The 13,962-nt window shown below is 40.9% G+C and overlaps 1 protein-coding gene across 4 annotated transcripts in view; it reads right to left on the bottom strand.

The window, feature by feature from the left end:
* Positions 1 to 1,459: 1,459 nt before the first annotated feature.
* The window catches only part of Snap23 (synaptosome associated protein 23), a 34,484-nt gene continuing 21,981 nt past the window's right edge, over positions 1,460 to 13,962 (bottom strand). For all 4 annotated transcript variants that reach the window (XM_059261211.1, XM_059261212.1, XM_059261210.1 and 1 more), the window contains exons 6-8: positions 6,983 to 7,138; positions 4,761 to 4,905; positions 1,460 to 1,628 (exon numbers count right to left, since the gene is read on the bottom strand). In XM_059261211.1, coding sequence (XP_059117194.1) covers positions 1,563 to 1,628; positions 4,761 to 4,905; positions 6,983 to 7,138 — 367 coding nt within the window. In that variant the 3' untranslated portion in view covers positions 1,460 to 1,562. The remainder of the gene's footprint in view (positions 1,629 to 4,760; positions 4,906 to 6,982; positions 7,139 to 13,962) is intronic.

Genomic DNA, 13,962 nt, shown 5'->3' with positions numbered 1-13,962 from the left:
TATTCAATACCTTCACCTGACAAACTATCCATTCTGACATGGAGCAGAATGGATAGTTTGTTGTTTTGTTTTGTTTTACTTAAATACTGTCCTCTTCACCCTTTGAATGTTTCTGAGCTAGCAGTATCATCTTTAGTAAATGACTTGTAATTCTCACTCAGAAATACTCAGTGTATTTAAGTTCAAATGACTAAGACAAGGAATGACTAAACGGACTCATGACGAACCACAGAAACCCCTGCAAACATTTCTAATAAGAACTGAAAAAGAGCTAGCTGCAGCTTTCTATCGGAGTGCTTCATGTACAGCCATTTGCTTTATTCAATCTGTTAACAAAAGCTGATAAAATGGTTGCCCCACAAATAAGTTAGAAACATGTTACCTATTTGAAAGAACAATGCCATTAGTTACAAAATTTAATTGTAAGAATCAAGCAACGGTTACTGGTCAAACCAATCTACTTTGGTAGCTCTGAAGTGTACAGATGCTCCTTTTTAAACAAAGGTGACAAACACCAACTCAGCCTTCCTAGTCTTCAGGATCTCTACACTTGAGTCTACGTATGGCAGAGAGAGTGGCAGTGCAGTCATCAACAATTAATTCAAAGGCATAATTTTCCAAACAACTTTTAGTAACAAATTATAACTTTTTAAATGTCTAAAACTACATAAAACTCAAAGGAATCTATTTTTCTACCTGAGATCAAAACAAGTTTTCTTTCTCATATCTACACGTAATTCTTAGTATTGAGGTAAATCTGAATTCACATGATAGATACACTGTCAAACTTTCCCCAAAATTTTGAAGCCCTGCTTTAGTGAGGAAGTCTCATATTTCACATACACATGTACATCTTTACAAGACTAGTGACAACTTCACGAGGTTAACAGGCCTACAATGGGTCCACGAGAAGATGAGGAGAAAAGGCACTCATTTATAGTGTTCCTGTATGTGCAATATGAAACGGGATACCAGAACCTATGTACAGACACAAATCAGTACGAATTCAGAAGTGAAGCTCACTTTAAGAAACCCCACTGTATTCTCCTTTGGAACAGAAGCTACAAACCAGTGATGTAAAACAAAATGCATGAGTAAAAGCTCCCACCCCAGGCATTAGCCTGTTTTGTTTTGTCTTGTTTTTTGTTTTGTTTTGTTTTACTTTACCTGTAGTCTCTTTAATGAGTTAACAACTTCATTTCTTATTCCTTCCTCTTGTTCTTTACCATAAAACCCAAACCAAACCAACAACAAGAGCTACTTATACAGATGCCTCCTTCATGGCTCTTTGGCAATGCTTCCAAATCTTGAATGCAAAAGAAGCTAAGTGAAGAGGCTGACAGACTATGTGATGTGCAGAAAGCAGCCTAAGAGTGTGAACTGAGAGAGAGAGAGAGACCGTGAAGAAGTCTGAGCAAGAACCTACCCCAAAGGACAGAAAATAAGAAGTAGGGAGGCGTTCCTCCTCTGGTCCTTCTTTCACAAACTTTCAAACTCTGAACAGGTAGTGGCTTAGGAGGAGCTAGAGAACTGAGTAACTGGTAAAGAAGTACAGCACGGCTCTAGCTGTCAATGAGTTTCTTTGCTCTTGTATTGGCAATGTCAATCCGATCCTTGTTGGTGTCAGCCTGGAAAAAAAAAAGTAAAAGAAAAATCTCAGCATTTGTTCACAAAACACTTTAACACAAGTTGAATTGAGGGGATGAAATTGTAGCTCAGTTGGTAGAGTGTCTGCCTAGCACACATGGGCCCTGGGTTCAATTCCATAGCACTGCATATAACTGGGCATTTACAGCACATGCTTGTAATCCTAGCATTTGGAGAGCAGAGGCAAGAGGACCAAAAATTCAAGGTCTTTCTCAACTATATCATGAGTCTTTTTTTTTTTTTTTTTTTTGGTTTTTCGAGACAGGGTTTCTCTGTGTAGCTTTGCGCCTTACCTGGAACTCACTTGGTAGCCCAGGCTGGCCTCGAACTCACAGAGATCCGCCTGGCTCTGCCTCCCGAGTGCTTGGATTAAAGGCGTGCGCCACCACTGCCCGGCCCCAATATCATGAGTCTTAGGCCAGCCTATGCTACATGAAATCCTGTCTCAAAAATCAAGTTTAAGCCAGGTGGTAGTGATGCATGCCTTTAATCCCAGCACTGGGAGACAGAGGCAGGCAGATCTCTGTGAGTTCAAGGATACCCTGGCCTACAATTCTATGGGCCTACATTCAATCCCAAACACACACACACACACACACACACACACACACACACACACACACACACACACACACCATGTGTGTGCACGCCCTCACAGTTTTATATACTTGGGACCTAGATATGAGTATATGCCTATAACCTTGGCACTCAAAGGACTACGACAATAGCATAAATTCAATACCAACCTGGGTTACCGTCAAACTGTCTCAAAATAACCAAAGAGGTGAGGATATAGTTCAGTAGTAGAGCACTTGCCTAGCACTTGCCTACCATACATGAGGCCCTATGTTCAATCACCAGTACAACAAAAAAGCAAAATTTTAAAATTTAATGTGTATGGGTGTTTCACATATATTTATGTCTGCATACTGTGTGCCTGTGGAAACCACAAAGAGGGTATTAGATCCCCTGGAACTGGAGTAGGATACCATGTGGGTGCTGGGAATCCATCCCCAGTCCTCTGAAAGAGCAACAAGTGCTTCCCAAGCCACCCAGCCCCCAAGGGTTCCAAATATGCCCCACCATGTCTAGCTTGTATGTGGGTGCTTGAGATCCAAAGTCAAGTCCTCATGCTTGCATAGCAGGCTCTTCAACTGAGCCACCTCTATTTATTCTTGAGACTCGATCTTATTACCTGGGCTGGCCTTAAGCTTGTGAGTTCAAGTGATCTTCCCACCCCTCTAGAGTGGCTGGAATTATAGGCATGCAACACCATGTCCAGCTCATTTTTGATGCAATAAAGTATGGCAAGAATGTTTCTCAACAGGAGTCTCATTTGGAGCTACTCTGACCAAGAGAGACTGAAATAACCTTGCCAAAGATCTTTGGAACAGATGTACTGCCACCCACAGAAGCATCTAAATTAAAGTGATGTGTAATCTATACCCTAAACCCAGAGTACAGCATACCAACATATTAGGAGCCATCATTTACTCTAGTGGTAAATCCTCTAAGTGGCTCCAGTGCAAGTGCTGAAGAGGCCAGAGGGTGTCACACTCCTTAAGGCTGGAGCTGTAGGCAGTGGTGAGCCTCCTGATGGGGTTGTTGGGAATGAACCCAGGGCCTCTCTAGGAGCAGGAAGTGAAGCCAGCTGTTTGGGAGCATGTCTTTAATCCCAGCACTCAGGAGGCATATCTCTGTGAGTTTGAGGCCAGCCTGGTCTATAGAGTGAGTTCAGGAACAGCCAAAAATACACAGAGAAACCCTGTCTCAAAAAACCAGAAAAAAAGCAGTAAGTGCTTTTAATCACTGAGCCATCTCTCCAGTCACACATAACTCTTTTTTTTTTTGGTTTTTTGAGATAGGTTTTCTCAGAGATCCACCTGCCTCTGCCTCCTGAGTGCTGGGACTAAAGGCATGCGCCACTATCACCCAGCTAGGCTTTTATTTTAATGTATATTCCATAAGAACAAGTCTACAGGACTGATTTTTGCTACTGACTCCTAACATGGAACTGCAGAATCTTACTAGGTTATAAGTGAAAAAAAACAAAAACAAAAATAAAAGTTAACATGCATTCAGGGATGAAGCAAAAAACCACAAGCAAAAGTCAGAACAGGATCTACTCAGTATATTGTTTTGTTGTTGTTTTTCTGAGACAGGGTTGCTCTATGTAGCCCTGGCTGTCCTGGGATTCACTATGTAGACCAGGGTGGCCTTGAACTCACAGAGATCCATGTGCATCAGCATCTACTTCTCCAGTGCTGGGATTTTTGGTGCGTGTCATTATGCCCAGCTTATTCAGAACATTCTTTTTTTTTTTTTTTTTCTTTTTTCTTTTTTTTTTTTGTTTTTTCGAGACAGGGTTTCTCTGTATAGCTTTGTGCCTTCCCTGGAACTCACTTGGTAGCCCAGGCTGGCCTCGAACTCACAGAGATCCGCCTGGCTCTGCCTCCCGAGTGCTTGGATTAAAGGCGTGTGCCACCACTGCTGCCGGCTTTTTTTTTTTTTTTTTCAAGACAAGGTTTCTCTGTACAGCTCTGGCTGTGCTTTATGGACCAGGCTGGCCTCAAACTCACAAAGATCCACCTGCCACTGCTTCCCAAGTGCTGGGATTAAAGGTGAGCACCACCACCTGGCTACTCAGTACATGCTTAAATTTTAAAATTACATTTATTTATTTGTTTGTCCATTTATTTATTATGTGTATGTACATGTGTATAGAGGTCAAAGGACAATTTGTTCTGTCCTTCTACTGCATGGGTCCCAGGGATCAAAATCAGGTTGTCAGACCTGGTGGTGGGCATCTTTACTCGCTAGCCACATCTCCAGCTCTACACAATAAATTCTTAGCTTCACATGGAAAGTTTTAAGTTAAACTTCATTCCAAGCCCATGCCTTCACAACAAATCAGTTGCCATGAGCAAAATAGCAGGATTGGCCTTTTGTTTTTAAAAACCTGGAGCCGCCACCTCACCAACACTGTTCTGAGTAGATAGCATTTATCCTCCCTCTTTCTCCCAAAGATACTTAGCATAGATGTCGTCAATAAAGTATCACTGAATTGTGATCTCATTTTCCTGTGCTCTTTTTTTTTTTTTTTTTTTTTTTACCTTTTCTGTGATCCTCTGTATTTGCTGGTTCTGAGCATCAATTTCATTGCCCATGTCCAGAGCCATGTTCTTTAGGTTGCCTAGAATACTGCCCACTTGAGTCAGGTTCTCTTCCATCTCATCTTCTCTGGCATCATTAGTTATACTATCACAAAAAGAGAGTTAAATCAGAACTTTTTGGTGAGTTACAATGGACTAATCTGGAATTAGTTATTATAAAAGTAAGTAATCAAAATGATGCTCAGCACAGGAAGGAAAGGGAGACTACTACTTTGAGAACCAGTCTACAGTGAGAGAAAGGAACAAAGGAAGGGAGGAAAGAAGAGAAAAGGCAGGCAGGAAAGCAGGCATGGGGCAGGCTAGCCAGATAGTTTAGGAAGTCAAAGTGCTTGCTGCACAAACCTGATGACTTGATTTCAATTCCTGGAACCCATGAGAAGGTAGAATGAGAGAACCAACTCCACAATGTTGTCTTCTGACCTCCACACATGTTATGGCATACATGTTCACAAATACATGTATAATAAGAGTTTTTGTTTTTGTTTTAAAAAGCCAAGCATGGTGGCACATACCTGTAATCCTAGCACTCAGAAGGCTAAGGCAAGAAGATCAACACAAACTGGAGGCCAGTGTGGGCTACACAGACCTTGTCTCAAAACAACAAATAAACAGGAAAGGCTGACCAGGAGAATATCAGAGCCAAATAGAAGACGATCAACACACAACTCTGGGACAGTGATTCAGAGTTTATTTTCCAGCATCGCTGAGGTACTTGTTTATGGTAATACATTAATTTTCACACTCCATTCCAAATCTGCCCAATCAGGAACTGTGAGTGGATCTGTACAATCTATTTTTTTTAATTCAAAAATTTTCCTCCTCAGTCAGAATCTCACTATATAGACTAGCATGACCTAGAATTCACTGTGTTTCTCAGACTATCCTTGAATTTGGAAATCCTCCTGCCTCAGCTTTACAACTGCAGGGATTACCAGGAAAGCAGCTTGGTTCCCGCCCCAGATAGTCTTAGCACGCTACCTTGGCTGGCCTATGGCTCCTGGGTTAAAGCAATCCTCCTACCTCAGACTCCAAGCCAAACTGAATCTGTATGTTTTGTTTTAACTTTTACATTTATTTACTTGTAGTGTTTGTGTGCACATGCATGTGTAAATGTTACAGTGCATGTATGGAGATCAGAGGATAAGTTATGGGAGTTGGTTCTCTCCTTTTACCATATGGGAACTGGAAACTGAACTCAGGACAGCAGGCTTGGCAGCATGCTCCTTTACTGCTGAGCCATCTTACCAGCCCCCAATTTGTGTTTAATAAACCTTCAAATCAAGCTGAGCACATTCAAATCTAAACAACTACTACTTTAAAGTAGACTGGAAAACTATGGTGTAGTAGAAAATCTAATAGAGTCATTGTATCTAGAGTAAACATCAAAATGAAATAGTTGTTTGATGGAAGTACTTAGACCTTGAAGAAATCATTGAAGAAAACAATGATTCTTTTCTGTTATCTATAAAGTTGCTTTACTGAAGGAGCTTTATACCTTTATGATTTTGGTCATAAGATGATCCTGGTACACCTGAAATGTCTTGCATTATTAGATACTGTAAACAGTGCACAATAAGGACTAAAGTTACAGGGGTGTGATGTGTCCCTTCACGAAACATACAGATTAGATGAAGGGCTTTGGTATGAGGACTTTGTTTTACCCAAAATACAACTTTGGTGAAACAATAAATATGCTTCTGCTGATTGAGGTTAAGGCCACTGAGGATGGATCTCCCTGCTGCCTCAGAGCCTGATTATATTCTGGAGGGACCCTATCTCTTTGATCGTGCTGTGTAACTAAGAACACTGGCACTATGGCATGACTAGGTGGTAAAAGGTGGGAGGGTGTGGGGCTGGACAGCAGCTCCATGGGGGATAGATCTTGCTCTGCCTTTTCTTGTACCCCCTCTCACTGCTTACTGTCTGCCAACAAATCAAAAACAACCTTCACCATATTCCTGCTGCCATGATTTTCTTTCCAAGCAACCATGGACCCTTTGGAATGAGAAGCCAGAATAAACCCTTTCTTTGACAGAAGAAGAGGGGAGGGAGGGAGACTGACGGAGTACTTGTTGAATTGGGGCTTATATTTAGCTACACCCAATTTTTAAGATGAGCCACTCATTAGGAGAGCTGTAGAACAGGAGGAAGAGCTGGCATACCGTTTGATGTATCCACCGCTGGCTGTTCCTGTGCTTTGCTGAGGCTGACCATTGGTTACTCGGCCTGGTTGCTTAGATACCACATTGCTGGATGAGCTGTCTCCACCACCCCCCCATGTTGCCTTATAGTTCTTTCCAGACTCAAAGTTCTTCGTCCTATATAAATGTCAGGGATATAGGCAAACCGAAAAGCAGAAAAGAGAAGTTAAAATTATTAGTGCTTATTACCTTGAATAAGACTCTACCACTCCTGGCTAAAACTAGGTTATCTGTACTATGCCTAACGGCAATAGACAAAAGAGATGAATCAGATAGTTCTACCACAGTTAATCTTTTTTTTTTTTTTTTTTTAGACAGGGTCTTACTATGTAGCTTTGGCTGTCCTGGCACTTGCTTTGTAGACCAGGTTGGCCTGGACTCATAAATATCTGTCTGCCTCTGCCTCTCAAGTGCTGGAATTAAAGGCCTGAGTCACTACTCTCAGCTATTTAACCATGTTTAAAAGGTCCAAATACTACTACCCTACTACCAAATCTTTGCTAACTGAAAAGTGATACTTAAGTCTTTCAGCTTATAGCCTTTTCCAAAAAAAAAAAAAAAAGTTAATGGATACTAGGGGGGAAAAATTCCTTAAGAAAGGTGTTCTAGGATACACAAAGATTCCTTGGAGGAATCACAGAGATTGATGTGTGGGTTGAAATAAGTCCAAGAAGGTAACAGTTGGACCCATCTTTGTCCCCTGTTGTTTGAACCAGAGTAGTTCTGGATGAGACTTCATTGCTTTAGTTTGTGTTTTGTTTTTCGAGACAGGGTTTCTCTGTGTAGCCCTGCCTATCCTGAAACTTGCTTTGTAGATCAGCCTGTCTCTGCCTCCAGAGTGCTGGGATTAAAAGCATGCACCATCAAACCCAGCTTTGATATGTGGGTTTGTTTGTTTGTTTGTTTGAGACCTGGTTTCATTCAGCCTAAGCTAGCCTCAAATTTATTATGTACCCAAAGATGGTCTTGAATTCTTCCTGCCTCTGCTTCCCTACTGCTGGGCTTAGGGGTGTGTATCCTGGTTTATGTGATACTGGGGATCCAACCCAGGGCTTTTCAAATGTTAGGAAAGTACTCTACCAACTGAACAAAAAGCCCTCCAACCTGATTCTCTCTGAACCCAATGAGAGCTGGACGAGGTGAACTGCATCTGCATCTGTACTCTTACATCAAGATGGGTGATGGCTGTGCTGGCAGCTGGACCTCTGTGAGTCTGAGGCCAGCCTGGCCTACATAGTGAGCCCTTAAAATAAAACTCGGAGCCAGGAGGCGGTGGAGCACACCTTTGATCCTAGCACTCAGGAGGCAGGGCCAGGCAGATCTCTGGGAGTTCAAGGCCAGCCTGGTCTACAGAGCGAGTTCCAGGACAGGAACCAAAACTACACAGAGAAACCCATCTTGAAAAAACAAAACAAAACAAAACAAAATAAAACAAAACAAAAAACAAATTAATTAATTAAACTCAAAAACAAAACAAAACTCACCTCAAAGTTTTAGGTGTAACTAATAGAGTCAACACATAGGCTGTGTTTCTCAACTGAGAGATACAATTGGCAAGCAAAAAAGGCTCAGGAAAGTGCTTTTCTTTTCTTTTCTTGAGATAGAATGTAACTACATAGCCCAGGCTGGCCCACTCTTGAACCGCCTCTTGATTCTACTTCCCAAGTACTAGGATTACAGGCTTGTGACACCTCACTTGTGTCTTTTAAATGTCTATTTCAAAATCGCCTTTTACCGATTACTTTGTTAGAGTCAAGATCTTACTTAATTTTCATTTTATTTTTCTATTAACAAGAATTAAGCACAATGTTCCTATAATACAAGTCTTATTTATCCTAGGTTTAAGTTAGTCTCATAATAGTAAAAATTGCAAAAGCAGAGAATTGAGTCTATGAAAAAAAAAGGTGGTTTCTTCCTTAATGAAGATTCAATTCTGAGAAAACCAGAATTGGACCTTATTCATTACTTCTCCAGAAAGGGCACTTTACCCAGGGTGTAGTGGCACATGCCTATGACCCCAGCACTCAGGCAGCTGAGGCAGGAAATCATTCAGTTGAGGCCAGCCCTTGTCTCAAAAACTAAAGCCAGCTTGGTGAGTAGAGGTGCTTGCTGCCAAGCTTGAAGGCCTGAGTTCAGTTCCCATAATCTACATGAAGGAAGACGAGAACAATTCCTGTAAGCTGTCTTCTGACCTTCACATGCCAAAAAGAAGGTGTGTGTACTAATTTATTTATATAGGGTGTAATTTGTATTTAAAAATATTGATTGGCTGACGCCACAGCATGCATGTAGAGGTCAGAGGACGACCGCTTCACTCGGTTGTTTCAACTGGCCTTCAGCCTTGTTGAGGCAGTCTTTTCTCTACTGCTGCTGCTGGCTGACAAATTTCAGGGCAATGCTTCACCCATCCTGACAGCAGAGAACTGGGTTTACAGATGCACACACACCAGTTTGTCGAGCTTCGAAACTGGATTGGGGGGCTTGGGCGGCAACCACTTTAACCTACTGAGCCATCTTGTAGGCCTTAAAGGAGAAATTTATGAATAGCAAAAAGCTAGTTCTCAAAGTGCTTTTCTTGGTTCCATCCTAAGTTCTCATAATTATTTTTTTAATTCATAAGATTTTTTTGTCAATCAATCAAGCCATGTTAAATTTTTCCTGGAACAAGGTGAGATTATCTAATTTTCAAATTGATATTTTCATACAATTATCTGTTAATTTAGCCAACCAATTTGTCTCGTATACTTTGCTAAAATGTAAGTTCCAAGCAAAAATCTAAAGCAGAGTAATAATATACAAAATAAACAATATTTCTCAATATTTAAAAATAAGAGTAAGTGGTTTCTACTCTTTTGTACATTTGTGGTGGGGGGGCTTCTAGAGTCCCAGCACCTTACCAACGAGCTACAATTCCCTGCACAATAGCCGGAAGTGTTAATTGAGGTAATATAAGTAGGGCTTTATTAGGATGCCAGATTGTAGAACAGGTGGGAGAGAGAGTGAAGATGAATTTACAAGTGAGTAATAAAATCCAGGCACAGTGGCATGCCTGCTAACCCAGTACTCTGGAGACTGAATAAGGCTAGTTTGGGCTAACATAGGGTGATCCTGTCTCAAAAACAAAAGTGACTCATGAGATACTTCATTTTTTAACAATGAATCATAGTCTTCATAAATATTACAAAGATTAAAAATTAAGACTGGCATTACCACATACAGTAAACTGAAAGGTTTAACTCCAATGAAAAATTAGGATTAGTTAGCTCTATTAACCAATTTGAAATTATAGAAAGCCAAAGCTAACATATGATATAATAGGAATTATGCAACAATTAAAGCATATATGAAGAGGAAAAACCTGTACCTAAAAATAAAAAGACAATATTACATATAGTAACATGTAAATTTTCTTTCTTTCCTTGTTATTCTTTTGTTTTGTTTTAAAATAGCTCGGACTGTCCTAACAACAGGACTGTAGATCAGGCTGACCTGGAGCTCAGAGATCCGCCTGCCTCTGCCTCCCCAGTGCTGGGATTAAAGGTGTGGGACACCATGCCTGGCACATTTAAAATTGATATTTATTTTATTCTCAATAGGGTTAATGATGACTAGATTGACAATTCCTTGATTTGACAGTGGCCTAAATCATGGGAAATTAAAGTACAGAGAAGCAATACTTTAACAGAAGCAATCTCCAGGCACCAGAGGGTGTGAGATCTAATGGAGAGGACCATGATCAAATTTCTGTGAACAGAGAGATGCAGTCAGCCTGAGTTTCCCACCTTTAAAAGAACTACACCATGGCCTCGGATTACAAAGGTCAACCATTTAAAGTTTATGAAATTTCAGGAGTGCTTTTAGTTTGCTAATACTAATGTTACTTATCAAAAACTTAGTTTTTGGTACATTAGTCTAAAGGAGTTATTAACAAACCAGGATCCTTTTGTTAGATCCATCTTTTGTCTGCTGGCACCCATCAAGACAAATTCACTTCACACTACACACCACAGCACAGCTTTTTAAAACAGCTTCCATCACTCACAAAACCCATGCACATGCACAGAAGCGCCATGTGAAGCATCACCTTTAGACAGCAGGTTAGCAGTTCAGTGTGTACCTCAAGACCGCATCTTAAAGATCCCTTTGATCAGTTACTGAGCCCGGCTTTTGATGTTAGATCTTCATTTTTAGTAAGCACGAAAGGAAGAGATAAGTGAGAGAATGAGAAGCAGACAACAGTGAATGCCAAACAGAACATTCAGAGCAGCTTTAGAGCTTTAAACACACGATGCGCTCAAATGCCTGCCTGGTTTCAAAGAAACAACCACCATCTGAGAATCTAGATAAAAAGAAACAAGAAAACAATTTAAGCCATTTCATACTTCATTTTTCCTGAGCATGTCCAAAGGAAAATATTCCTCAGTAAAATTCTAAAACTTATTATGAGCAGGAAGTACTGGCTGGCAGCACTAAAGTCCCCTCAATCTTCCTTAGTGGTAGAATGCTTGCCTGCCACATGCCAGGCCCTGAGTGTGATCAAAAAAAGCACACTAAGACAATAGCTTCAGCTGCAGTTACCAATCCCACCATTATGAAGCAAAGGAAACAAAAAATAGTAATAACCCTTGTCTTCCAGAGTTTTATAGATATCTGAATGGCAGATAAACAATTGTGAATGAGGGAAAGAGGGGAGAAAGGGAAGAATATATGAATCCAAGTTGTTACCTACTGGTCTAGTAGTGCCGCTAGAATGAATTTGTGACTCACAGAACAAGGAGGCCTAAGATCTGTGTGTGTCTGAGGGCCTCAGGTTCTGGCTGATTATGTGCTAGCCTGAAACAGATTGGCAGGTGAGGTTAGAAAGATCTAAACAATGGAGGGGAGGAAATGGAGACGGCCGAGGACAAGTGACACATGGCAGCCAAGGTGCCCGTGGTGTACAGACATAGGACAAAGAAAGGCTCCCCTAGACATCTCTCAGCTGAGCTCTGCTCTCTCTTCATGAACAGCTGTTCTGTGACAGCAGTCCTTGACTCTATCTGGTAAGGATTGCTTTCTCTCCACCCACTGAGAAAGAGTTCTACCAGTGTTGATGGTGAAAGCCTACTTCAGGGCCATGTTGTACCTTCTCTGCCCATGTCCAAGAAAAGCTTGTCTACATATGGCAGGGATACACAGAGAAAAAAAACAAAATTAATACACCCATTGTTCTACCACCCATGTTCCCTCATTTTTGACGTTTTTTAGAATTCATTGCTATTTTGTTTATTAAGTTACAACTTAGAGCCAATCTTGTTCTAAAGAAGAGTCTTTCAAGGAAATTTACCTACTTTCTCTTCTCTCATTCTTCCAAGATGGTACATGGAACATAGGCGGGAGGAACAAAAGTTCATAAAACATAGCTAAGAGTTTGAGTCACACTATGCAGGCATTTAGAATTTGTTTGCTTGAATCAATCTGCTAAACCTGGTTGACACATTGTAGTTTTTGTTGCTATTGTTGTTTTGAAAACAGGGTCTCATGTGACTCATGCTGACCTTGAACTTGATATGTAGCAGAGGAAGAGGATGACCCCAATGCTAGGATTACACTCCCAGTTTTATGCAGGGCTGAGACTCAAACCCAGGACTTTATTCATGCTAGGTAAACACTCACTCTACCAACTGAGCTACATCCCCAGCCCCAGTCACAGCTATTAAACTATAAACTTTCAGAGAGTCAACCAAGGTCTAAACAGGTGAATGAGCTTATATTAAAGGTAAAAAGAACACTGTCAAATCCTAAATCCTCATGACAAAACAAAACCAGGAGTTGACTAACAAGGAACTTAACTTTTTTTTTTTTTTTTTTTTAAGATTTATTTATTTATTATGTATACAGTGTTCTGTCTACATATGTGCCTGCATGCCAGAAGAGGGCACCAGATCTCATTACAGATGGTTGTGAGCCACCATGTGGTTGCTGGGAATTAAACTCAGGACCTCTGGAAGAGCAGCCAGTGCTCTTAGCCGCTGAGCCATCTCTCCAGCCCCGGAACTTAACTTTTATTTAGTGAAAACTGCACACAAGGGACCAGAGAGATGGATCAGGGGTTAAGAGCACTGGCTGCTCTTCCAGAAGATCTGGGTTCAACCCTAGCACCCACATGGTAGCTCACTATCTTCTCTAATTCCAACTCCAGGGATCTGAGGCCTTTTTCTGGCCTCTGTGGGTACCAGATATGAACATGGTGTACAGACATCATGCAGGCAAAACACTCATACACATAAAATTTTTCTTTAATTGAACAGAAAAATATTATAACATAAAAACACTTATCCGAGAGCTGGGGAAATGGCTCAGCAGTTAAGGTGTTGTGCAAGATGAGGACCTGAGTGTAAATCCCCAGAACTCACATTAGACAGCAAAGCAAAAAACAAATCATACTTACCTGAAAATATGTAAGTATATAAGACTTAACTCATTTGAGGCTAACGCTGGGATTCTAAGCACTTGGGACAACTAGTTGGAAGCACTGTTTATGAAGCTCTGTAACTTAACCTGTAAGACATTCATTTCAACTAAGAGTTCAAAGATGAGCTCCTAAAGATTAATGGTTAACTGCCTCAGTCCAAACTTCATCTTAGCTGAACATCTATTATTAGTTAAAAATCATGGAGTTTGCCTCATCCAAGAGTAAGAAGAGAATAGAAATTTTCACAATGAAATAAAACAAAATGAGTGACCAGGCAGGGTGCCTTGAATCCCAGCACTCAGGAGGCAGAGGCAAGCAGATCTCTGAGTTCCAGGCCAGCCTGGTCTATATAGAGAGCTCCAGGCCAGCCTGGTCTATATAGAGAGTTCCAGGCCAGCCAGGACTACATAATGATATCCTGTATCAAGAAAATGAAAGAAGTGACGCCCTTTGTGTCAAGCACAGTCTCATACAGTATACTATAAAA

This window comes from Peromyscus eremicus, chromosome 4, assembly GCF_949786415.1.
Source record: "Peromyscus eremicus chromosome 4, PerEre_H2_v1, whole genome shotgun sequence".
Taxonomy (NCBI): Eukaryota; Metazoa; Chordata; class Mammalia; order Rodentia; family Cricetidae; genus Peromyscus; species Peromyscus eremicus.
The sequence above is the reverse complement of the archived record's forward strand: the minus strand, read 5'-3'. Positions and strand labels throughout refer to the sequence as shown.